The sequence below is a fragment of the Ochlerotatus camptorhynchus genome, unplaced genomic scaffold, assembly GCF_037179485.1.
Source record: "Ochlerotatus camptorhynchus isolate MF236.1 unplaced genomic scaffold, CSIRO-AGI_Acam_v1.1 ptg000170l, whole genome shotgun sequence".
In the NCBI taxonomy this organism is placed as follows: Eukaryota; Metazoa; Arthropoda; class Insecta; order Diptera; family Culicidae; genus Ochlerotatus; species Ochlerotatus camptorhynchus.
Genome location: NW_027040660.1, coordinates 700,588 through 727,925, shown reverse-complemented (window position 1 = coordinate 727,925; position 27,338 = coordinate 700,588). Strand labels below are relative to the sequence as shown.

The 27,338-nt window shown below is 40.5% G+C and overlaps 1 protein-coding gene across 2 annotated transcripts in view; it reads left to right on the top strand.

Moving 5' to 3' along the window:
• sima (similar) overlaps nt 1–27,338 on the top strand; it is a 576,195-nt gene that overhangs the window by 461,940 nt on the left and 86,917 nt on the right. For both annotated transcript variants that reach the window (XM_065222464.1, XM_065222463.1), the window contains exon 7: nt 19,540–20,153. In XM_065222464.1, the coding sequence (XP_065078536.1) occupies nt 19,540–20,153 (614 nt within the window). The remainder of the gene's footprint in view (nt 1–19,539; nt 20,154–27,338) is intronic.

Here is a 27,338-nt window from a genome sequence, read left to right as displayed (position 1 = left end):
TAAAAAGTTGCAGCTGTGCGTTGGAATAAATTCGGGTTTGTCCTTTATATCGTCTTTAAAACGTGTTGAATATTCGGCATCATTTCCTGTCACCCCGACTGGCGGTACTTTGGGACAAGGTTGACATGCTCAATTCTTCACACAAGTCGTAATTCCGTTAACAATCCTGTACTAGCTTGTCAAAATAGTTTTGTGAGCTTTTTTTTTCCTATGGTTACATATTGTTACATTTAGCTCAAAATTTAAAAAAAAAGAACTACAATGTTCACTGAAAATTACCAAGTTCAACGTACTCGCACTGTACTGTTGCGAAACATTGCGAAAACCTTCCGAGGAAAACCAGTGGCAATCACTGCAGATGAGACGAGCAATTGTGGCCACCACGAGCAGTTGGCGATTGTCATCAGGTATATTGATGGGATTAAATTGCCAATTCCATTGGCTGTCTGAGAGCAGTTTGCATTGAAGAAGATGAACCACCACCGGAGCAAAAAAAAAATAGATTAAATTAGCTAAATTGAACAGTAAGGAAACAGTGGTGGGTGAACAGCACCATCCACTACGCACTTTGGAGTACTCCCTATCCCCAGACTAAATGCACCATAATAGAAAAAAATGTCCCTCCTTAACAAGATTCCTGTGCACGCTAGTGAGCTTGATTGACTGGAATTTTGAAGAAGAAAAAATATTCCAAAAATACCTTAATGGGAGCGTTTTTTATGTGTCCGGATTTGTCCGACATGTGTCCGACATTTTTGAAAACTCCAACCAAAAAATTATGCCAATTCCACAAGCAAAGACAGTTGGTTTTATTTTCCAGATCTCGGACTCAGCCAATTTTCATTAGCTCGGACTTAATCCACTATTTGGCAAAAATTTTAAGGTTTCGGGACACATCCCAATGATTCGATATGTAGGGACTTCGAATAAATTTAAAGATCTCAAGATAGAGATTTTTGAAACCTCAGGTTCAGTAAAAGAAATCAATACTATGCGACTTGGATTGTTTTAGAGGTCCCGAACGTAAGACTGCAAAATTGAAATTTAAAGGGTGTCCACGATGAAATTGCCACACACAAAATTGATTCGCAAAATTCGAGTTTTCATCCGATTGCCATCAAATTTTCAGGGATTGAGAAATAACTATTAAACTTCATTTTACCATTTTACTCGTATTTCTATACGCAAATGCCCGCACCTTGGCCTTAACCCCGGCCATAAGATTCGACACAACCTGTGAATCAACCGTTTTTTGCATGTAAACCCATACTTTCTTCAGTTCCTCGACTGTCTTCACTACCTTAGGTCGTTTAAGAAGGTGCTGCTTCATAATCGCCCAGTACTTCTCGATGGGGCGGAGCTCCGGAGTGTTGGGAGGGTTGAACATTTTCGGCACGAAATTGACCTTATTGTCCGCATACCACTTCAGCACGTCCTTGGAGTAGTGGCATGAGGCCAAATCCGGCCAGAAGATTGTTGGGACGTTGTGGGCCTTCAGGAGAGGAAGCAGCCGCTTCTGGAGGCACTCTTTTATGTACACCTGTCCGTTCATCGTGTCCTGGGTCACGAAAGGTGCACTCCGCTTCCCGCACGTGCAGATGGCCTGCCAAACCAGGAATTTCTTCGCAAATTTGGACATCTTCTGAGTGCAGACATGCTCCGGAACGCTGAACTTATCCTTGGCCGTGAAAAACAGGTTGCCGGGGATCTGTTTGAAGTCGGCATTCACATATGTTTCGTCGTCCATGATGCAGTATTCAACTTTCGTCAGCATGTTGAGGTACAACTTCCTGGCACGGGTTTTGGCGGACTTGTTCTGCTTCTCGTCGCGATTAGGGGCCTTTTGTACCTTGAACGTTCGAAGCCCAGCCTTAGTTTTGGCCTTCTGGACAAAACTTCGGCTTAGGTGCAGCTTCTTAGCCACATCCCTAACGGAGGCGTTCGGATTTCGGTTGAAGGCCCCAACTACGCGGTTGTGATTTTTGGTGTTGTACGGAATACTTTTTCCTTTACTTCTGGGCTTCCGATCGGTGGTCAACCGTTCCTCGAACCGCTTAATCACTCGCGACACCGTGGAATTCGCGATTCCCAACGTTTTAGCGATGGAACGATGTGAGAGATCCTTGTTCTCGTGATGAATGCGCAAGATTTTATCACGCACGAGCTGTTCTTTCGACTCCATTTCCGCGAGTTTTGATCACAGGACTTTAAAACTTGCAGGATGTAAATAATGCACTATGAACTAAATCCACCCAAATTTTCATTAAATTCTACCCAACGGTTAAACAGTTAGAGCAATTTCATAGTGTGGCAATTTCATCGTGGACACCCTTTAAGACTATGAAACAATTATAGAACTCTAAAAATTAAATATTTTAGAAATGCTGGACTCAGAACAGAACATATCATAATCTCGAGCTTGATTCATTGATTAAACCAAATTTTGAAACTGCGAGGACTCAGCCAATACTTTGAATATTTTGAGACTTCAGGAAGATTTAGAGATCTTAGACATAGTTTTTTTATTTTAAATTTCAACACTGACTTGAACTTGTAAAAAATATCCTAGTAATGGAACTTTCGGAACACAGGTCAATTTCATTTCTAGGGACTTTGAATAAATTTCAACATCTTGAACCTATACATTTTTGAAACCTCATGCTTGTTGAAATTTTAGATTATGAAATTATTATAGAACTCTAAAAATTAAATATTTTAGAAATCCCTGACTCAGGACTGAAAAAAAAATCTTTCATAGGTTTAGCCAAGCTATGAAGCTGCCAGGACTCGGTGAACATTTTGAATGTTTTGGGACTTCGGAAAGATTTTGAGATCTCGAATATATTTATTTTCATCACTGACTTGAACTTGGAAACATTATCTTTATTTTGAAAATTTCGGAACACAGCTAATTTTTTTGATATTTCGGACCTAGAAGTTTTTGAAACCTTAGGCTTAGAAAAATGTTCATCATTCAGATGAAAATAATCAATATATTGCGACTTGGATTTTTTTAGATCATGTAATAAGGAAACAAAATTGAAATTTTAGGCTATGAATCTATTATTGAACTCTAAAAATTAAATATTTAAGAAACCCCGGACTCAGGACAATAGAAAATGTCGGGCTTGATTTGTAGATTATGCCAAATTTTCAAGCTCGGCCAAAATTCCGGGCTTAGAAAAATGTTTACAAATCCATCTCTATCTGGACGATTTGATTTTCAAGCTTCAAGTTTTTTTTTTGGAGCTCGCAAATATTTTCGAAATTTCGGACTTAACATATTAGGGTAGATGTACCAGTCATGGCTATACGTTACTATTATGGTGTGTTCCATGTATGGCATATGGTATGGCAAATTATGACCATAATTTGATATATACCATAATAGGAACGTATAGCCACGACTGATACACATTTTTTTTATAATGCGTTTATTTTTCCAGGCTCATTCACTGTAGCTTTACGGAGCCGATATTCAGTGTTTGGATTACAAAGTTAGTTAAAACTAACGTTAGTAAAGCGGCCCGATTACTCGCGGCTATCTCGAGGTTAGGGGTTTGGAGGGTTTGGAGAGCAATGTGCTCTTGATCTCGAACTAAGCGACATACTGATGAAAAAGACAAACATGGGGGTACACCGATGGGCACCTAACAACTTGGGAGAACACAAGATGACGCTAACTACTAAATCCTTAGATGGATCCGTTTTAAAAACACCTATATCAAATTTAAATAGTCGAGATCTCGGCTCGCCAAGATGTCTCTAACGGGCCGCAAAGGTTGTTTTCCTCGGGCCCTGAGGGATGCGGGTAACTCGGATCTAGCAACACAATGGATGGTGCATGACCGAAGCACGTGGGCGATCTCGTGATAACCACTACCACAAGCGTACAAATTGCTGCCTGCGAGCCCGATTCGGAAGAAATGCGAGTCTAACGAGTAGTGATTGGACATGAGCCTTCACATGACACGTATAAAGTCACGGCTCATGTCCAATCCTTTGAACCACGGCTATTTCGATACCTGTGGGAGAATAGAAAGTAACCATCTTCCCAGATCACTCTCATTCCATTTTTGTTGCCAGTTGGTGAGGACTTGCTGACGGGTAATTGAGGTAGCGAGTTAGCTTTCTCATTACTCGGAATTGAGCAATGAAATGGGACCCAAACTATATAGGAGCAATTGGATAAAGCACTCAGTTTAGATCGTATTTCAGGCCTCATTAAACGAATAGCCTCAAATGAGCTAAGACTATCCGTAAAAATGAAATAATGGTCAGAGGGTAGTGAGGCAATTAGCTCTACTGCGTAGAATATGGTTGCTTGTTCTGCAACATATACGGAACAGGGTTTTTGCAGTTGACCCATCTGTGAAAAAACTCCTATTGTTACTGACATGGTGGTACTTTTTTGCAAAAATTAATGGGAACAACCATCGACCGATGGTGATCTGGTATTCCACAGATTTCTTGCAACATGGTCAGATCAAAATTTACAGAGGAACTATATAAGTCTTGGAGGCAAACACGATTGGAATTGAATGAAGAAGGGCCAATCTCCAGCGTCAACTACTCGTACTAGAGACTCATGAATCTTGTTTGAGGATTTCTGTCGAGCAGCTTCTCAAAGTTTTCTATTACCAATGGATTCATTACTTCACAACGGATAAGAAACCGGAAGGACAGTTCCGCGAAACGATCTGTCAGTGGGAGAACACCCGCGAGTACTTCGAGGCTCATCGTATGCGTCGAGTGCATACAACCAAGCGCGATTCGGAGGCAACGGTATTGAACCCGTTGCAGCTTCAGGATGTGTGTTTTTGTCGCGGATTGAAAGCAGAAGATGCCGTACTCTAGAACCGACGAGATGGTTGTTCGATACAACCTGATCGGATCTTTCGGGTGTGCTCCCCACCAAGTTCCAACTGATACGCATGCCCTACGTAAAATTTTGAAAATTTTATTTTTGATTTTACGAGATTTCAGACTTAGTAAAAATGTTATTTTGTTGATTCCATCGTGTAACCACATTTTTAAGCTTGCACGGTTCAATCAAAATTTTCAATAGCTTAGGACTTCGAAAAAAATTCCAGATCTCATTTAATATTTTGAATATTTTGGGACTTTGGAAAGACTTCCAGATCTCGTCTATAGTTTTTTTTTTAATGTTCATCACCGCTGATTTGTAAAAATTATCTTTATTTTGGGACCATCGATTGTTGAATTTATGTATGAGTTCAAATTTGGGGCATTTAGGCCGACATTACATCCATTGTCCCTATCAAGGATTTCATTAAGATTATTTCAAAAAATTTGTTGAGGCATTTTCTTCCTTTCTTCAAAATCCCCTGGAGCACTACTCAGAATTTCTTCAGAAATATGCTCAACATTTGCCTGTGAATTATCCTTTTAAGAACCATTCTGGAAAGTTCTCAAAATAACCTCTAAAATCCTAGTAATTCTCTTAGATTTTTTTACCTACATTAAAAATTAGACTCATATGAAATTGCTATCGATATTCTCTTGGAGATCTCCTTGATAGGTTGATTGATTGATTAGCATTTAATAGATTTTCATATGTAAGTGATTATAAGGAGTAGTATCCGGATTGTAACAATATCGTAATTATGGAAACAGGTCCCTAAAATTCCTGTTCATTTGGCATCCTCATCCAATTTCTTTAGACATATCTTCAATGAATAATAATTCTAAAATTTTGTCTCAGTACAAATAGGTTCAAACTATCGCTTTATTAATAATTATACTGGTACAGGTCGGACTACTTGTAAATTATACCGGTACAGGTATTATCCACAGCCGATCTTATTCTCTTCCATCGTAATTTTCTCGCAAATAAAAACTTAAACATTTAAATCAACATTACCAATAGATTGGGGCAGCTATGGCATAATCATTAGCAAATTGATATTTTTCCGCTCTCATACGCTCTGAATATCACACGTGTTATTGGAGCAATATATTGTGTGTTTCTTTGGTAACGCAACGCGCTGAAAACGACGCAGAAACCGTCGCCATAGGAATTTGTATGGCGATGATTTCTGCGTCGTTTTCGGCGCGTTTTGTTACCAAAGAAACAGTTAATGTTTGATATTGATTTTACAAGCGCCTTTGATATTGCGGGACTATTCACAACGTGCAAAAAATCCAGCTGTGAGTTGAATCGACTCAAAAATGATTCCGTTGCACCTCGGTTTCTTAGAAAGAGAAGGTAGAATAATGCTCTCTCTCTCTCTTTTCTCTTCACCGATGGCAGACACGAAGTGACTGCTGCCAGCCGTTATGAAAGTTTCGGTTGCGTTCGGGTGTAAAGCCAAAATCATGTACATAATTCAATCTCACCACAGTTTGGTGAGATTTGCAGCTGGTGAGTTTTGTTAGCTTGATATTCCGAGCTACAATATCAACCGCAGTTGTTTGCTTGTTGATTTTTGTCTACGAAAATCAAGCATGATCTTGTTCTTTGGTGAGATTTGATTTTTTGATATTTTTCCAACACTGGATTGGGAATTGTGGAGATGGTGTTCCGATCATGGTGTTACTTCGCTTGATTGAAGGGTTGTTTTCAAGAAATCAGCGATGGAAGTGAAATAGTAAGAGGTTGTATCCAAGACCCAACAGAAGATTTGACGTGGGATTACGTGTTCGGTATCAATATTCGGCGACTGTGTTAGGGAAATCACTTTTTCCCGTCACGGAACGCCTCATTTTCTGATGACAAAATTACGCATTTTCGTGCACAAACCGCGCGGAATTTTGGTTTATTCAATAGATAATAAATAAAAGCGAAAACTGATTGGAGAAATTTCTTGCTAAAATTTTCCATTTGTGAGATATTTGCGATCAATCATATAAATTCGAGATTGTTTGCATTTTTATAGCGTCCTGGAGAAAACTTTACCTTAATTCGAAGTGTTTCTGGTTAATTGACAAGGTCATGTGGTATTCGGTCATTGCGAGAATTTGTATGTACCACATCAAAACTGTTACGCATTTGACCACAAACATTATCAAAAAGCTCCGGGGGTGATGTGGCTGGCAGCAATCGCCTTGCGAACGTTCAATGAAAATTAACTCTTAAACAACAATAATGTAGGTGGTTTGAAAAAAGAACCGTTTTGTCGTGATGGTCCAGTAATGCTGTGCTATCAGGGTGTTCAACACGGATGAGGCTGGTGAGCTGTATGTTATATTTGGAACGAAGGTGACGTGCTTGGCATAGATGGCTCACAGCGTCTCACGACGAGCAACTGAATCCGGTCAGTAGCGGTGCGGCTTGTTTTTCCTTCTTCGGTGAATTGACGTTCATGTGGGCTGCAGCTCACTGCTTGCGGGCAGCCTATCATTGTGTACTGGAGAACAATGTCCAACGTCACGCGCCGAAAGCACTGCTGCTGCTGCTGATGATGATGATGATGACCGACCGGACACCGCCACACATGGATGGAATTCGATTTTGAAATCTGTGCTTGGGAAAGCGTTTTTGGCAGGCAATCGGTGATAATTTGATCACCATTGCAACAGTTGGATATTTGTGTAATGTTCAATAGTGACCTATTGAAAATTGATAGAGCGTTCATTCTAGCAGATTCGTTGGATTTCCAATCGATTGGTTTGTTTAGAATTAAAATCCATCCACTATTGACAGAGTTATAAGCGGTCAAAACCTGACCACTTTTCGTAACGCTGTCAATTTTGGTTTTTTGAAACTGCATCCCCAATAAGTTGCCGAAAGACGCAATCCTACGTCAAAAAATCAACTGCGGATAATCTAATCCGAGCTGTGTTCGTTTTTTACCATATTTAGGATAAATCGGGAAAACCCCGGGAAAATAATTTCATAAACTCAGTGGCCACCCTGCACTCTCAGATAGCCTAAGCAGTAAAGGCACGGTATTATAAAGCCGATGGCAGCAAGTTCGATTGCGAGTCTGGTTGAGTAAATTTCCCAGGATGAAATTTTTTTTCGACTTCCCTGGGCATAGAAGGCAGACATAAATTGGGATTTCAAAGTGTGTGCGCAGGTAAAAAATGAGGTTTAACGTTGCCACTGCTGGAATACTGGGGCTTGAATCACCACACATATCATAGTTGCTTCTCCGAATTGAATCTATCTTGGTTTAACTGGTCTGTTAATAATGGCGCCGACCACGGCATTGTGGCCATTGAGAAAAGGACCAGCATAGATTACTTCTGTCGTGAAAAGTTACAGAAACATATGACTGAAATAAGCCATAAGAAGCTAGCGATTGACCCCAAGATTGTCTGCTCTATACGCAAATACGGTTGCCACTAGGACACCGAGCCCCTAATGTGCATTTGATACCAAAGCGCCTATGGGGTTGGCAGTACCCTCTCGACTGAAACTTTGTGGATGTACAGAGCATAACTTAAAAAAATCATATAACATAAAAATGCCGCGACGTACGTATACAAATTTAGTCCAAATGTGAGTTGTAGTTGTTGTCTCTGGTTGCATCAAATTACTAAAAAAAATCATGCCTTCACAGTTTAAAAAAATCATTTAAAATATGAAAATTGATTTTTCTTAAAAAATTATGTTTGGAAATTATGATTATTTTTTTTTTAAAGAAAGGCTTTCTTACAGTTACTTTTGGTTGTCTGCAATGAAAGAAATCATAGCATTTGAATTTCATTCAAAAGCTGATGGATTTCGTCCAGCACTCTCTCAAATTAGAATAATACATTGTTGGAGTGAAGGAATTGTCTAGTTACGCAAGTTAAGTGCACATTCTGAAAACTTGTCTAAATGTTGTTATGAGTACTATTTTTTCATAAGAACGGCTTGTAGATAATTGAACAGTCTTTCTATTTAACATCTTTTTTCCTGTCGCAACAGTGCCTAAAATTTGTAGAGCTTACCCAGCATCGAACCTTTATCTGCACTTACATCTATGATCTTGATCAACCTATTTGATCAGGATTCAACAAATATTCGATCAAGATAACGCATCGTTTCAGAAACCATTTTGCAATCATACAAATATTTTTGCCCTTGCTATAAGTTCAACACCGGATTGCCGTCATTGAGTAATCGCTAAGCTGTACGCTGAGTGTACTGCTGACAGATAACGGTAACGTGATGTTATCAAAACATACATCCTTGGCTATAAACGATCACCCCAGATCTGATGAAAAAAAAAATTGATAACGATTTAATAATAAGCTTTAATCGTATACTGACATAATTTAAATAAATTAAGTGGAACGAAATGTATATTCTTCAAAGCTCACTGCCTTACTGTATGTAAAGCTTTCTCCAACTAAGAGCCTACAGTTGCGACGGTATCATGTCAAACAGTTAGCTGACATGCAAAAATCAAAAAAAAATGTCCCACTCGAATCGTAGACCAAATAAACAAACAAATAAACCACCATTGGTGGAGGCTTTGGTTCCAGGAAAAATTTTCGTAGATGCTACTCTTGTCCGCATTCGTTTGAAGTCCACCAGCTATCAACAAACGACTCGACGACGATTACTTTAAATTGGTCGCTCTTCTCCGTCATCTTTCCATTGACGATGGTTCTGCTCCTGGACCGGAGATTGTTGCTTGGTCAGTTGGACACCGAAAACAGACACAACACAATACATGTACACACAAACACACACATGCATCATGATGGGGCACTTTGTTTTGCTTTCGACTCAGAAGATGCTGGTCTCGGCGGTCGTTGCTGTTGCTAGGCATGTATGGGTTCGGTTCTGAGATTTTCGTCGATTAAATTACCTTCGGCTGCTGCTGCTGCTGCAGCCCAGACGGCAACAGATCCCGGGCCGTAGGTTTCAGCTTCCTACACATTACCCTTTTTCGTGTCGCATCGCAACTTGAGCGTACCGTAAATTGAATTATGCGTCGTTATGATGGTGAAGCGGAATATCGTTGATGGTAAATGGTACCAAATTGCTTGCAGTGCAGATTTATTCTTGCATAATACCGGACGGCACAATGTTGCCCGGGGCAGGCAGGCAGGCATTAGAGAAAGTAGAGAATATGTAGTTGAAATATTCGGCTCCATCAACATCATCATCATTATCATCGCTAGAGCTTCGAGCTGCATTGTATTCTGATCGGTGAATCCCTGGCCAGGTGGTCGTTCAGAAAAGCACCGAATCGTGACGGTTTATAGCGCGATTGCACACTTAGATAAAATCATTTATTTTGGTTAAAAGTTGGTGAATGCTTTCAGTTTTGTCGATATTTATTGATTGAGGAAGAAGTTTGAATCCAGAACTGGTAGAATTACCAAAGTTGAAGATGTTTTTTTGAGCGTGTAGATGATAACTGAATTGACCCGAATGAATGAAAATCAAGTTCTTAAGATTCACATAAATGGCTTCGGAAGAATTAAAATGCAGCATGTTTACTGAAAAACAAGCACAGGTGGTGGTGGCATAAACTACGAGGTGTTTGGGTGTGCAAAATTAATTTCACGGATTGGTAGCCGGCCGTGTGCGGCTGCATTGCAACCGGTTATCCACGGGTGGTTTCAATTGTAAACAAAACCGAAGAAAATCTGACTGTAGTTTCTTCCATCGATTGCCGTGCACAGGGCTATTAATTTTTATCGAAGCTAATTTTGTGTGGTTATTTAAAAGTCCGAAAAAAATCGCTCGATTTAGAGTTTTACTACGAGAAACGCGTCCATCCGTTTGACGCGTTGTTTACATTCAAGTGACGCAAAATAGCTGATGGGAGCTGATCCGAGTCAGCTACATGCAGGAGCTTCGGGCTTTTTTTGGCTATGTACACCTCTTTAGACTCTATCGTACTGAATTCCATTTAATGATAGTGTATTCTGCGCAAATTCTTCCATTCGGTTGTTTAGTGGCGACGTCAACGAAGACGACCTGCAAAGCTCACGCGATACCACCAGTGCAAATTACTAATGACAAGCGTGCGCGCTTCGGCACTCTGAGGCTCTGAGTGGTTCGAAGACGGTTGTGTGATTGTATGAGTTATATAATGGATTTAATTGTTTTCAATTTGTTTCATTTAGCGAGCCAGCAGCCGATGGCGGTTCGTCGTCGTCGTCGTTGACGGTTTTGGCTACTCCAGGCTTGTCGATGATTCTTTTTGCTTTGCAAATGATGGGCCTGGAATATGGCGCGTTTTTATATGCAACTCAGATCGTTGGTGAGATTGAGTTTCAGTTGAAATTGGTTGATTGATGAATGGTATGGCGAGTGTCCAAGGGAGCTTTTTTTTGCCTAGCTGACAAGTCTAGCAAACGATCATATTTAACTGCTTTGTACGTCAAATTTAAATCCTGTCGATTTTGTTTTGGGATCACACATCAATCTTTACTGGACATTTTAGAATCTGAAATAATATACTTAAGTGAGAAATGCGACATTTTGATAAGTACCCGCAATTCTACTGAAGTTAATTTGAATTGCCATTAATTTTCCATAATTTAAAACTTAAAAAACGCTCACGGAGCTTTGTCTGAAACCATTAATTTTCCCAGAATTTATCTGAATATCCTTGAAGTTATCGAATATCCCTAAAGGTTCATAACTCCCTGATGCTTAGTTTTCGGATCATTTGTAGATTCCTGGGAATATCCCATAATTCCACGGAACTTTTTGTAAGTCGCTGTAAATTTCCTTAATGTAATGGGATTCCTCTTAAAGTGTCCCCCTCTAGCCACGAAATGTTAGCGACAAGGAATTGGCAATCCAACTCGCCAGATTAAAATCGCTTCAATAGGGTACGATAGTAAACGTGTAATTGCTCCTCCACCATGGTCCCGAACTTCAAACTAGCGCTTCCGTTTTCGCCCATTTCGTAATGTGATGCCATTGACGCTGAAGCTCCGTATTCGAGATCCAGTTGTGAGGCCACCAATCACGTAAACACATTAATCCACGGCCAGGCACCTTGTTGAATTGAGCCAGGCACCTTTCTCCAAGTCTTACATATACATCTCTAGAGAAACGTGCCATTTCTTCTAAAGACACTGAGCACATCGGAAATCTCCGGGCACCACGCGTACGAGCAGGTCATGAGGCACCTGATAACCTTAGGCAACGGCAACATGCTCCAATGTACGTCCCATAACCAAACGTGTGCTTCGCGCCTCGAAAGGTTGCTAGAGAACTGCTGCAGCTATCAAGAAGATGAAGAAGAAGCAATCATCGCTTTCGACTGATATCCCTTGGAACATGCAACCGGAATAACCAAGGGGTCTAAGCGGTTAAGGGACCTTATCAATCGTACACCGCTCCGCTGCCGGTCGCAATGTCCACGCCCCTAAATAGAGAGAACCGAAACTCGATCTTAACGCTCCTTACGGTTCAAGTGAGTTCAGTTACGAAAGAAAAACACGATCATTAACAGATTATTTTTCGTTTTGGTTTCCCTTCGAACGTATTTCGATGGGGACGCGTGTGAAGAAGATCTTCTTCTCGCGGGCGTTCGTCGGAGGAAACATTCCTCGCTGCCCCTTGCAGTCACCACTTGCACTGATTCTAGCGTTGCTTTGGGTGCTGATAAAAATAAAAACGACGTTTTTTTTTTTTTTTTTGTTCGACCAGACTGTCTCTCAAAATATAGAAATACAAAATGCAAAACATTCGAGAAAGTGGGAGTTGTGTGCGGTTGATTGACAGATTTCGTGCATGCATTCGGGCGTGACTGGTGCGTGACGACCGACTGACCGAGGTTTTTGGATTTCCGTTTCCTTGCTGACAGCTATGGATTTCAATTAACAGCTGATCAACGTATTTTTTGCTGGCGTTATCACCGCGGCCGGTTAGTGCTCATGACGCTATGCAAACGCCACGATGAAGAGTTGCGTCGGTTTATCCCACGTCATTCATAGTCGGCAGTCCACTTTCGTCCTGACTAAGATAGATGTGATATTTAGTTTCTCTTTTCTGCTGAAACGGAGTTGGCAATTTTCGATTGAATAGTATCATTCGGGAAGGAGGGGGGAGGAAGGGGAAAAAAGGTGGAAGCAGAGTGAAGCGTGTGCCAGTCAGCCGAGTCGGCATCGCACGCTGACTTTAAAGTACCCATTCATGAGTAAAATTTCACCCATTTTAAAGTAAAGTGACTTAACTCGTTAGTTGGTAAATGTTTTACCCAATTAATGAGTAATTGGATAATTATTAGGCAATAGATACTCATTTAATGGGTCAAACATTAACCCATTTATGAGTTAAGCCAGTTTTCTTTAAAATGGGAGAAATTTTACTCATTAATGGGTACTTTCAAGTTAGCGTGCACAAGGAAAGAGATTGAAATATACGAGCAGCATGGTCGTTCGGTTAAAAATAGTTCACCAGTTCAGCAGTATTGGGAGGAAAAACATCTTCAACCGAAAGTGAAGCAAAACAAATTGTGTAAAGAATCGCTACGGTTGAATCCGGTTGTCTATAGAAATTGAATGTTCACTTCTTTTGTTGTTGTTGTTTGTTTTTCAACAACGTGGAGAATGCATGTTGCATCGGAAGGATGCATTCAAGATGGTGGACTGAGAGATGTCTGTTTCGTCGGTTGACGATTGGAGATATTTTCAATTCCAGGTTTTCCAAGAGTTTGTAAATGAGCAACCAATTCTGGATAAGGGACAGCTTTTGAAGAAAAACTACAAGGGACAGCCCTATGGGGTTGTATGCAATGGTGACGTAGGACTACATGGTCTTATATAATAAATCTTATTTGTTAACTGCAGCAGGAGCTTGGGTTTTGTGTAGGAATAGGAACTTGAGCAGGGTTCTATCTGTTTATACTCTTTAGTATGACGCGTTTGACATAGATGGCCCACAGCGACTCACGAAGAGCTACGGATTCCGATCAGGCAGTCTTTCGTTGTGTATTGGAGGCAGCCTTTCGTTATGTATTGGAGAACACCACCACTCACCACGCGGTGTTTGAATAAATACCGTTTGGTGAGACCGGATGGAATTCAACTTTGAAATCTGTGTTAGGAAAATAGCTTTTCGCAGGCAATCGGTGATGATTTTAACTATCATAGCAATAGTTGGACATGCGTGCAATTTTCAACAGGGAGATTTAAAAAAAAAAATTATGAAATCTTAAGTTTAACAGATGCGTAGAAATATTTCTGATCGATTGGTGATGCAATTATTGAAATTGGTCCAGGTGCAGCTGAGTTATTAACGTTCAAAATCTTTCATAATTTTGTTGCATGTTCCATTTTCGGTTTTCACAAAGTGTACCCCAGTATAGAAATCACAGACGTAGTCCCACGTCAAAAGAATGACTTCTCACGATGATTTCTAGGAATTCAAGACACGTGATTCCATCGAAAGAAGTCATTATTTACAAAAAAAAAAACTGTTAGGGGTTTATTCTAGCCTAGATCTAGAATTATCAAAATTTGGGATGAAAGATGCCTAGAACAACTTGTGACAAGAACCCATTTGCCAAATGTAAACAATGACTTAAACGTCAATTTCTCACAAATCAGTCTTAATTCACGTAATTCAACATTTATAGCCGTTGATTTCATTTGACTCCTAGGCACTTTTCATATGTTGCGCTAGATGTGTTCTATCCAGTAAATGTCTCAAGATTGTTAATTCTAAGAACACGAATAACACCAGCGAACAACCCATTATCTGGTACCCTGCATCTAGGTATATAATTCATACGGCCTGTGATCTAGACACCGTAAAACTGAACCCATAGGGTCTCTAAAGTTGACCCATAAATTCTGTGCAATTAGCCTTATCGGGCCTTTCTAGTTGACTCTCGGAGTTGATTTCTGAATTTGACTCATTTGACCTTCTGAGGTGAAATTTAACCCAAGTAATTTTTTTGAATTTATGAGGGTTCTGTAAACCACGATTTAGACTTGTAACATGCTTTAGAACCAATATACAGGGTGCGTGACGAATTTTTGCAGTAAATGGCATATTTGAGAAAAAATACACCAGTTAGTTATTCTAGCAATGAATTTTCTGCGATTTATTTTCTTTCGCAACATATGGAAGTTGTAAGTAAATTTATTCAAAAAAATTGCCTTCCCTTTCGACGACTGTAGTTAGACGCTTCCGGAAACTGCAGTATGCACGTTTTAAAATGTTTCGATCCATAGAAGTCATCACTGCCTTGATTTTAGCTTTTAGCGACTTAAGTGTGGTGTGAGGGGTTCTATTGGTATCCCGTTGGACGACGCCCTATACAAAATAATCCAACGGATTGATATCGGGACTGTTTGGGGGCCAAATTTCTTCCTCCCAAATTTACGAAATATTTTTCCGTAAGCCATTTCTGTGCTTTATTAGCAGTATGAGCAGGTGCTCCGTCTTATCACTTTCCCAAGCCTTTTTTAATATTATACACTGTTCTTTCAGACACATTTACCGACCGAATTATTTCTTTCATGCATACTCCGGTGCGCAACAAAGCGACAACGGCGGACAGATTGCTCTCTTGTTTCGACATCTTTACGTTTATTCAACATTGTTTGTTTAAATCTTACTCCTAACAGTATAAGATATCCAGTGCTGCCAAATATATCTAAATCATGATGCACAAGCATGAGAAATTACTATTTGAAATTTACTGCAAAAAATCGTCACGCACCCTGTAAAACTTGCAATGTTGCTTGGGAAGACCTTTGGAATCCATCTACAAGGATTTATTTGTTTCGTTTCTGTTTCTGTTCAGCCTAATTCCTGGTTGACTTCTGAAATTTACCTAGAAGCTCTCATAACTTAAGCCATAAAGACTCCCAATTATGCCAGAATTTTTCTCGAGTAGCTCAATTAAATCGGTGACGATTATTCCTTAAGGTATTAAACAGTGCCCGTTAGATCTTTGAAGTTGGCTCACATAGATTCTGGAAATGTTTCAAATAATTTTTTTGAAGATCATGAAGATTGAGACAAGACCTCTAAAGTTGATTTATAGTCGGCAGAGTTAGTCAGAGTCCTCAGCTCTTTGGAGTTCCCTCATAAGATATATGCAGTAAGATCCATATGTTATCATAAAAGGTTGGGTTTTGCAACTATGTAATGATGCTGATGTTTCTCAGCCTTGGGGTAATCCAAAGGTCAGTTATGCATTTCCTACAACAATAGGAAATCATTAACCTAAATGCTTTTTAGATTTGCTCTATTAGCTCTATGAACCTGGCACTGACTCCATCATTCCATAATACTACCTAAGTTAACCCATAAGTCCTGTGATTAATATGACCTCTTGACTTATCTCGTAAGGCCCCATTACTAAATCCGCAAAGCCTTTGAGCTATCCTATAAAAAACCAGGAGTTGATTCATCATAGAACTTCTGGAGTTGACTCAACCAACTAAAACAAAAAGGTCTATGCAATGGACCCATTAAATCTTTGGACCTGCTTCGTAAGGAATGCGGAGGTGACCCATAAGGCATCCTAATCAGAACGCTAAGTTCTCTGGAGTTAATCCATAAAGCCTCTGAAGATTACTCATAAGAACTACAGAGTTGAAACATAAGACCTCTGGGTTTAGATATCAAAGCAGTTAAAGTTAACTCAGGGGATTTCCAGAGTTGATCAATGAGAAATTTTATACATAACCGATAATCGTTAATCTAAAGGCTCTCTAGATTTGCGCCATGAGACCTCTTAACCTAACTCAAGGTAGCCTTTGAAGCTAACCGTAAGGACGCCAAAGTCATTCTATAGTACTACCTACTAAGGTAATCCATAAATCCTCTGATTAATAAGACCGCTTGATTTGATTCGTAAAGCCCCAATATTTAATCCACAAAGCCTTTAAACTAGCCCGTACGATACCCAGAGATGGCCCATCATAAGACTTCTGGATTTAATCCATAAGGTCTTTGCAGTAAACCCATGATATTTCCGGAGATGATCCATGAGGTATCCGGAGGTGACTCAAAAAACTTCTAGACCGAACCAATTAGACCACTAGATCTGTGGACCTACTTCGTAAGGTCTCCGGGGGTAATCCATAAGACATCCTAAACTGAACGCTGGAGTTATCTGGAGAGAATCCATAAGGCCTCCGAAGTTGACTGTGACTCATAAGAACATCAGAGTTGAAACATAATGCCTCTGTATTGAACCCACTAGGTTCTTAAAAGGTAACTCAGGAGATTTCTAGAGTTGTTCAGTGAGTACTTTTAAAATGATTCATTAGGCTTTAGACTAAGCATATAAATCCCCTGAAGTTGGCTCAGCACCTTTCAAACAAGCAAGACCTCAAAAATTCTCTGAAGTTGACCCAGTAACGTCTCTGAAGTAGAATCATGGCAACTCTAAAGTTAATGACCCGTAAGGCCTTCAAAATTAATCTGAGCGTGAGCAATAGGCAAAATCAAAACATATGAGTGACATTTACTCATCTATGAGTGACCTACGTTTTTGCGAATTTGAGAGAACAGACTCAAATATGAGCCAGATTAATTTGCCGTGTATAATGAATAGTCAAAATATAGGCTTGAACGACAACTTTTGCTCTTTCCATTGTAGTTGCAGTATACGTTTACAAAATATGCATCAGCCTATTGATCACTAATGCCCTGTAGTTGACCTTTAAAGCCACTAATTTGGATTGATAAGGCAACTGATGTTTACTCATATAACTTTTGAAAACAACTTATAAGCCCTCTGTAGTTATCGCTCGAGGACCTTGAAGAGGTAAGGTGTCTAGAGTTGAGCCGTGAGAACCTTGTCTTCTTCTTCTTCTTCTTCGCTTTTTAAGCTTATTGCATATGGCATATTAGCTTATTGCGTGCTCTCAACTTAGTGTTCTAGATGCACTTCCACAGTTATTAATTGAGAGCTTTCGATGCCTGTACCATTTTTGCATGGGTATAATTGTGTGGCAAGTCCAATCATACTTCTACGCCCAGGGAAGTCGAGAAATTTTCCAACCCGAAAAATTCCTAGACCGGACCGGGAATTGAACCCAGCCACCTCCAGCATGGTCTTGCTTTGTAGCTGCGCCTTTACCGACTGAGCAGGGTTGACAAACAAATCTTCGTGAGGACGTCAAAATTCGGGAGATAAAGTTATCCTATAAGAGCTCTATTTCCACAAGGTCTCAAGGCTTAAACTGCATGTTCTCTGGAGTTACCTCGTGAGAGCTTTAGCCTTAATATATCAACCTATAGGACCTCCGGTGTTGACATATGAATTCTTATGAGGGTTCAGTCATGAGTCAGAAGTTCACCCATAAGAACTCTATTACCATAAGGTGCTTGGAGGTGCCTCGTGAGAGCATTGACCTCAACCCATAAGGCCTCTGGTTATGCCATATGAGTTCTCAGGAGGAGTAAAAAAGTTATAAGATTTCTATTGCCCCAAGGTCTCAAAATTTGACTCGTGAGAGCTTTGACCTCAACCCAGAAGGCATATTAGTTCTCAGAAGGACTTTTCAGTCTTGAGTCAAAAGGTTAAAGCTAATCCATAAGATCTTTATTACCATTAGGTCTCTAGACTTAAACTGCATGGTCTTTGGGGTTGACTCGTGAGAACTTAGACCTCAACCCATCAGGCCTCCTCTTGAGGTCATATGTGCTACCATAGGGCCTCTGGGGCTATCTGCAGTTGATTAATAACGTATCCGGAGTTGATCCAAGCGATATCCAAGAAACATCTGGAATTGATCCAATCAACCGCTTTACTGAACTTTTAGATTTAATCTATGAGACTTCTAACGACGACTTGTAGTCTTGTAAAGCATGTACTGAACTGAATCCAAAACACCACCGGAGTTGACGCCACGAGGCCTCTGGGGATATCTGCAGATATCCTACAAACCCTCTGCAAGCATCGGACAGATTGTATGTGCTTCATATTTTTCAACTCAACACTCAAAAGAAATCTTTCTCTTGAGTAACTCAATCCCACTAACAAAAATCACCCGCTGAGTCTGCTCTTCGGAATGCTTATTTTCATCCACACAGTCTTGTTCTTGGTTCATCATCGCTGCTATAAATCGTACAGCGATGATTTTTCCTCCACTTCACTTTTACAATACAAATCGAGACTGAGTGGGAGGATGTCACCACGCACCGCCAAAATAAGACACACACGCTCACCCGACTTGTCATTTCATCGCTTGTTGTAGCCAGTGATTTTCCACTGCCGACCACTGACCACCTGATCTTGAGAAGAAAACAACTTGTTATTTACTTCCAAGCAGCCACCGTCCGTCAAAAACACCCCCTTTCTCGTTATTGACCAAACATCGACCGGAATGTAATTTTAAACGAAAACGATTAAGCAAAAATTAAGTACACGTTCGCGCGTTCGTGGCCGGCGAAGAAGTCGAGGAAAAGTGCATCGATTCGGATAATTTATTTTCCCTTTGATTTTCCAATCCACTGACTGTGGAGGAAAATCGCCGCAGAAAATAGGACTCGCTCTCTCGGGACGCCGGATCGCGCGCGCGTACGCTTCTCGAACTGTCTGTGGGATTTCTGTATTTTTGGTGAACGGAAGAAAATGCCAGAACTTTTTTTGCGAGCTCAGAAGAAGCAATTTTCGAATTCGAAATATTTCTGTTTCACAGTGGTGTGGAGAACAAAGATGAAATTTATTCGTGTGCCCAGCTGGAAGCACGTCAACAGAAGCCAACTATCGCCGATTCAGTGCCATCAGTTGCTCCAGAAGAAGCAGTCAATAAGAGCAGTGCCGCCACAGCAGCAGTAACAGTGAAAACAAGTGATAGAGTGCTCAAAGAGAATATCAATTACAACAACAACAATAACGATCCAAGGCAGAAATCTGCGGAAGAAGAAGAAGACGGAGAAGAAGCAGCATCACAAGTGATTAAGGTGATTCGTAAAGTACCGGCTCCGATCAGTGCTAATTGTGGTAACAGCAGCAGCATCACTGCCGGCGGTGTCATACGTCCCGTATCAGTGACGGCTTCGATATTCAGCAGCAGTGTTGCCAAAAATCCGATAGTGACTACAGCAGCAACTTCTGCCACTACCAGCACTACTGTCGCCGGTACATCGGTGGGTATCGGTGAAGAGAAACCACCCGAACGCAAGGTACCGCAATCGGTAACGGCGAAACTGTTCAAACCGAAACACGCTACGGAGAAGATCTTCGCCCCACGTACGGAAGATATGAACAAAGGATTTTTGATGTTCTCGGACGAGGAGTCAGGATTAACAAGTAAGTTGAACTTTGTGTTGTTTGTTTGTAGGTTTGCCCCGATATCCGAAACCGTTGAATGACAGAATCGAATGGTGGAATTGGGTTTTGGGTTGCACTCAATTGACGTTTACAGGGGACATTTGCTGAATTGGGAAACTTCTTAGTTTTGATCAGATCAAATAAGGACGTGTTTAGAGATAGATGTCGTAACGTTAAGGCGATCGGGATAGAACTCACGATCTACTGCTCGGCAAACAAAAACGGTAGCCACTAGGTCACCGGGCTCTTTACATCACAACATACGACTGACGATTGACGATTGAACCGAACCATGGACGTTGAGATTACGGGGTCCGTGTGATGACCACTCGTCATTCAACGCTTGGGATAATGAAGTGGTTGAAGGCGTATGAGAGCTACCTCATGTTAGACGAAAATCATTCATAAGTCACGCTGATGAAATTCTTATGTGTCGTTCATAAGTCTAGCCATATGAAATTCTTAAGTTTATTTGCCTCAGTGTACCATTAGTTTACTCCAAGATATCTCAAGACTCAGGTCATGCGTATTACATTGGAAACGAGACCCAAGGCAAGATAATTCTAATTGGAAGGCTCCATTTAAAGGTCAAAATTACCCGCTTCACTAGATTGCCCCATTTGAATTACCTTAAGCTTGAGGGATGTTGACTTACTCTTCCCCCTCGCTTTAATCTGAACGATTAAAGAGTAAGAACTGTATCCATGTATCGTGTATGTAATCCTAAATGAACTCAACCTCCACCTGGTAGCACGGCCCCCTGCCGTTCTTTTACAAGTGATTAAGATTACACGTTTCTGCGTGGGCTTCGCATCAATGGTCCAATAATCGAACCTTTCCCTCCCTGGACAAAAAATTAGCATATTCAAATCCCTTTTTTCGACATCCCACGACAAGAATCTCGGGTATCCTGCTGCTGCTTCCGTTGCAGCTGTGATCGATCAGGACGCATGTGCGTGAGAGGAAAACCGACTATGAGAAGCAACGAGAACATCTCGTCTTTCTTACGCTACGGAGTGAAGCTAAAGCCGAGCATAAATGTCAGTTCGGGCCGGTTGTTGTGGTTGTACTAAAGCTGGTATTTTATCGCTGTTTTCACTTTTGTCGGGTTATGCGATTTTCTTCATTGACACATTAACGTTGGCATGTTTTACCATTACAACTGGAGAAACTTTGCTCGATTAAAGCGTACCCATAAAATCTAGAACGAGATTGACTTTTCTTGATGAATGCAAAGTAAACAATCCACTTGAGACGCCGGGGTTTTGATGTGTTTCAAAGGAGACGCACCGTACCTGTTCCAGCTGCTCTCAAGAAAGAAAAAAAGCATGTAATGTGGAGATAGGTTTCATATGGACAGAAATCAGAAAAGCATGACTAGTCGTTTCACACTCAATCATCCACCTGGTGCTCCAACCATGCCGAAATGTGTTGGTTCACGTAATAATCGGTGCGCTGAAGTGGTTGGGGAGCGATGGAAGATCCTTCACATGAGATACTCTTTTGTGGAATATGTACACTAGGGTGGGTCAACTTTACAACCTCCAGTTCCCCACTGCTGTTTCGCGCGTATTGAGGTTCCCAACAACCGTGCAACATTAGAACGATTTTGGTTATAATGGAATTTATGTTTGGGAAAATGTATGGGAAATGGAACGATCCGATTCATTCATTAACCAATTTGCAGCTTTCGACAAAGTTGTGCTGCATAGTATTCCCAATCTATTTCCAAGATTTGGTGAAATTTGACTCAATACACATCGGAAGAGCAGTGGGGAACAGAGGTTGTGATCCACCATACAAACTTGACCCACCCTAATGTACACCGTCATTCGTCTTACTCAGATGTAGAACAATGCTCAGTAGATGTGCTCGGTATCCCTAGTGTGCAGGTACCAGAGTACGCCTTAGGGAAAGCGTGGTGGGTGGTGTAGGTACCAGTCGCGCAAGAAAGTAGTTCATCGATTTTCCATTCTTCATCGGTGCTGATGAAGAAGATGCGATGGAGAAGCAGGAGGAAAAGGAACAGGAGGAGTAGTATACATTTTCGTTACGCTGGCGACTGAAAATGAAATTGAGAGCGGATGGTATTTCATAACGATATTGACATCGCCTAAGGGAGCCAAGGCAAAAATCTATGTAAAACCCATTGCACAAAAACTGAGTGCAGCTGGTTGGAAATTTTGGGTTAACGACACATTCGGTCTAAATCTATCGAATAACGTTTTCAGTTAATGGTTGATGATTGATTTGAAATCGGGGGCGACCCCGGCGTAGTGGGCAGCATTCATACCTCTCACGTCAAAGTCACGGGTTCAAATCTTACCCCCGGACAGTTCACGAATGACCCAAGAGCGTCATTCAAAAAAAAAATTGAAATCCAGCTGAATATGGCATTGGGTCTCAAGTAACATTGAAAGATTCTCTTCGTCGATTTTCCCTTTGTATCGCCTCGGCCATGTAAAGACATTTCCAGGTATTTTCAGCACACAGATTGAAAAAAAAAACGATTTTATGCTCAAGCTATTAACGAAAGAGAAAGTCGACGAAGAGAATCGATCAATGTTACTTAGGACCTAATGCAATGTTCAGCTTGAAATGTGATATCACATTTGTCATTTGTCAAACATGTGCAATGTGTTAAACATATTATCCACAGCAAATCACTTTAGTCTGGTAAACGAGGGTTCTTTTATTTGAATTATTTCATTGAAATCAGCTCATCTGGCTGAGTGGATCAAACCCATCCAGCTCACTAAAGGGAGTCGATTCTTTTAAACAGCTCTTCAGCTCACATTGAAATTATAGACATTATGGCACAAATTCAAAATCGCAAAATTAATTAGTGCATAAAATCGTAGTCTAAACCAATAAATCCGTACCATACAATATGGCTCTACTTTTCAATGGAAAACGCCACTAACGCAACAACTGATCAACCATCGCGTAAACAAATATGCGCGCAAAATATACCAACAACATATCAGCAAAAGCAAAAAAATAATGTATGCGAGAGAGCTACACCTATGTCACACGCGATTATATGATTCACATCGTGGCACACGATGTTACGCCTTTTCTCAAGCTGTGCAATCCATTCAATATACAGATTTCATTTCTGATGTTAATTCTCCAGCAGAATTTCTCTCACTATTCTCGGCTTCAGCTCCAGATCATCAGCTCAGATCCCGATCCGGAGCTGAATCGTGAAGAATTGAGAGAGAAAAAAAGATCCGAAGAGCTGGACGGGTTCGAGAGTTGTCATGCTAAACAGCTTCTAGTGAATTATTCGATAGAGTAGATGATTCGGATCCGGAGCTGAGCTGATAAGCTGGAGAGCTGCATTTTGCTTTTCGGTTATTTGCTTTTGTGCGGATCTTCCGCTCCCCCAGAGAATGATGGGAAGAGAGGTGAGAGAACATATGCTGGAGGAATAACATCAGCAATAAGAGCCGGGTACATAAATAAATTGGATAATACCAGTAGAAAATTAACATCGTGTAGCACATGTGCCTATGCATCTCTCTCTCCCAAACAGCCGCTTGAAAGTTTTCTTTTACCATTGGTGCTGTCGATCAGTAGGCACATGGTGTATTACGGGCTCGTCTTGGTTCAATGCGTAAGTGGAGCAACGAATTCTTTTTTGAAAAGTTCCGCTAGGAGTGATGGATTGAATGGTTTAGACTTGAGATATCAGTGAGCTGATGAGCTGCGGTTCCTTACAAAATGAACCGCAGGTCATCAGCTCACTTTAGAGAATCGGATCTATAGAACAGCTCGGGAGCAGATCGCCCATTCCTATTTTAAACATTGTAAACTTTTTGGGTTTCATTTTGAGATATTTTGATTCTCATACCTACTTATGAAAGATTTTTGTTTTACTGCTGAAGGCCTTTTCGAGTTTACCCATAATTCCGTACTGGTTTGGGGAAAGCAGTGTCATGCCAAATGACGAATCGACCTTTAGTGACCATCTACGATTTGCATAATTGTTTGTTATGGTCAATCAGTCACATTTGAGCTAAATTTTGGCTATTTTCAACCTCGCATAAAAATTCAAAATGGCACATTTGATATTTGGTTGACAAATTCAGGGAATGGAAATCAACGATTCAGATAAAGATAATGTCATTCTCATTTTGGGTACACTCATGATCAGTACAATTCCAAAAATCACAACAGACAGTTCTGGAAACGAAAATGCGATTATCATTTGTGTTACAGATCATGATCATATGAAATAGCGATAATCTCCGATCATCATCATCAACTATCGCCACTGAAAATTGCCCATATAGGGTAAACGCACCAATAGTGTAGGTACGTCGGAAAGGGGATGACGTATAGAGATTGAAAACCGATGTTCGCCGCCATTTTGAAATCCAAAATAACGGTCATCGATTTCAGAAAAAAAACTGTCAAATACCCCGAAATATGGGTATTTTCGGAACAAGGATGACATTCAGATGTATAAAATTGATGTCTACCGTAATTTTAGAATCCAAGATGGCGGCCATTGGTTTCAGAAACAAACTGTACCCAACATTAGAGTATTTTTGGAACGGGGATAACATGTAGATGTTAGAAATCGATGCTCACTGCCATTTTGAAATCCAATATGGCTGCCATTGATTTCATAAAAACTGTCAAAAACCCTACACACTTAGAAAAAATCATGTAAATTTAAGTTCCCTGAGACTGACATATACGAGCGTCAATTTTGACATAGAATTGTGTCATAATAGACGTGAAATTCAGCTCAATCAAACGTACTTTTCGTCGAGTAACAAACTTTTCAGTCTCGGAGCACTTAATTTTACATGACATGTTTGTTTACGTTTCATTCTTTGTGTCAAAGATGGATTCCGTCACGTGTAAAATTAGGTTTTTCTAAGTGTGTATAATATGGGTATTTTTGGAACGTTGGATTCCAAAATGGCGGCAAACATCGATTTTCGGCCTATGCACGTCATCCCAGTTCGAAAAATACACATATTGTAGAGTGTTTGACAGGCGGCGGATATTGATTTTCGACATCTACGTGTCATCCAGGTTCCAAAACTATCCATATTGTAGGGTATTTGGCCTACAAAACAACTTTTCCGAAGACAGCAAGTTTCAAGATTTCGTGTTATCATGTCAGTGGATTATCGTTTTTGTTGCTGATCATGATGTCCCAAGTAACATTGCAAGTTTTATAGAGGTTTTAAAGCTGCTACAAGCCTAAATCATGGTCTACAGAACCCTCATAAAACCAAAATTGTTACTTGGGGTGTACCACAAATGATAATCCATGATCTCAGATGTACACTGATCACGATTCCGTTAACTTGTGTTTTTATCGTCGGTAAGCATAGGAAGATAGGATTTTCTGGATTCTCTGCAAATAATAACTATAAAACGTCACTTCCAATCTAAACCCAAGTAACGTCTCAGGTTTTATCATGGTTTTAAAGTATTCTACAAGCCTGAATTATCGTCTGCAGAACCCTCATAATACCCTAATTGTTCTTGGGAAATGACGCTATATTCATGAAATCGTGAATAATATTTCGCATTTTGGAGATTGGATTTATTCCCGTGTATTGTTGATTTGATATTGCTGTGCTTTGGTTTGTTTTTTTCCGTCGATCTTGTTTTCCGTGCTGAGCACCAATGCTACCGACGTGCCAGGAAGGCAGCTCCCACACCTGGACCCTACCTATCGACCCATCAACTCATGAACCGGGGACCAACGGCTTTACTTCCCATCCGAAGGAAGGCGTGATCAGAGATGTTATGCCTCAGAACATCCCGGCGGCGCCGACTGGGATTGAACCCAGGCCTGCTGGGGTGAGAGGTAATCACGCTTACCACTACACCACCGGCGCCGTTATTTGATATTGCTAAAAGATGGGAAATTTTATGACAAACAAGTTTCTCGAAAAAAGTATACACCAAATTATTCTGATTATTGATGCTTATAAATATTAATATTTAGATCAAACCAGTTCAACAGTCCAGCTAATTCAAAGTACATTGGGAAACTAAATTTTAAAAGAAAATAATTAATCTGATCATGTTGGCCAGCCACTAGTTAAATTCATAGCTTTAATGTTTGCAATAATTGTTTACGTGAATAGATGATCTTGATGACCTCTCTTAGCTCAGTCCTTAAAGGCGCAGCTACAAAGCAAGGCCATGCTGGAGGTGGCTGGGTTCGATTCCCGGTCCGGTCTAGGAATCTTTCGGGTTGGAAAATGTCTCGAATTCCCTGGGCATAGAGTGTGATTGTACTTGCCACACAATTATACTAATGCAAAAATGGTACAGGCGCCAAAAGGTCTCAATTTAATAAGTGTGGAAGTGCATCTAGAACACTAAGTTGACAGCACGCAAAAACACTACCCTCTACTCTTATTTTTCTCTCACTCGAAATCTGGTCGCCCATGGGGTAAACATTTTCTTTGGCTTTCATTGCGGAGTGTTAGTCCTTTAGCTACAGTTTTCCGAGTAAAGTAGTTCCAGTATCAAACTTGCGCGAGTTCATGCCAATAAAGAAATGACCTTTCTCGAACTCCATGCATGGGGCATGCAACTGCCCGAGACCGGACACGATGAACGAACTATAAAAATGATATGAGATTAATGGTCCCAAGATTTACTAAAGCATCAATTTCGGCACTTTGTGCAAACCGGGTTCACAAGATTAGTCGGGACATCGACAAGATCTGAATGCCAGTCATTTTTGAGAGCTCAAAATGCACTGTAATGTCAACTGAACATGTTATCATGGGACTCTGCGAAAGTTTACTCGTTCTAACATTTAGTTAAGTCAACGTAGAATACCTAATTGGGTCTGCAGAACTTCAAAATCAGATCTGCAGGATGATTTGGAGATTCAAAAATGTTATTATTGAATACAATCACACATCTGAACTGATGCTATAAGGCTCCGCGAAGCTCAAAAGGTTAAAAAATTCAGGGTGTATGTTGGATCAAGATTTCTATCATCCTATAAAATATCTCCAGGATAATTAAAGAGTCATACATATTTCGTTAACACATCCTTATGTCCATAAAAACAAACTACAAGGGACAGCCCTATGGGGTTGTACGCAATGGTGACGTAGGACTACTTGGTCTTATATAATAAATCTTATTTGTTAACTGCAGCAGAAGCTT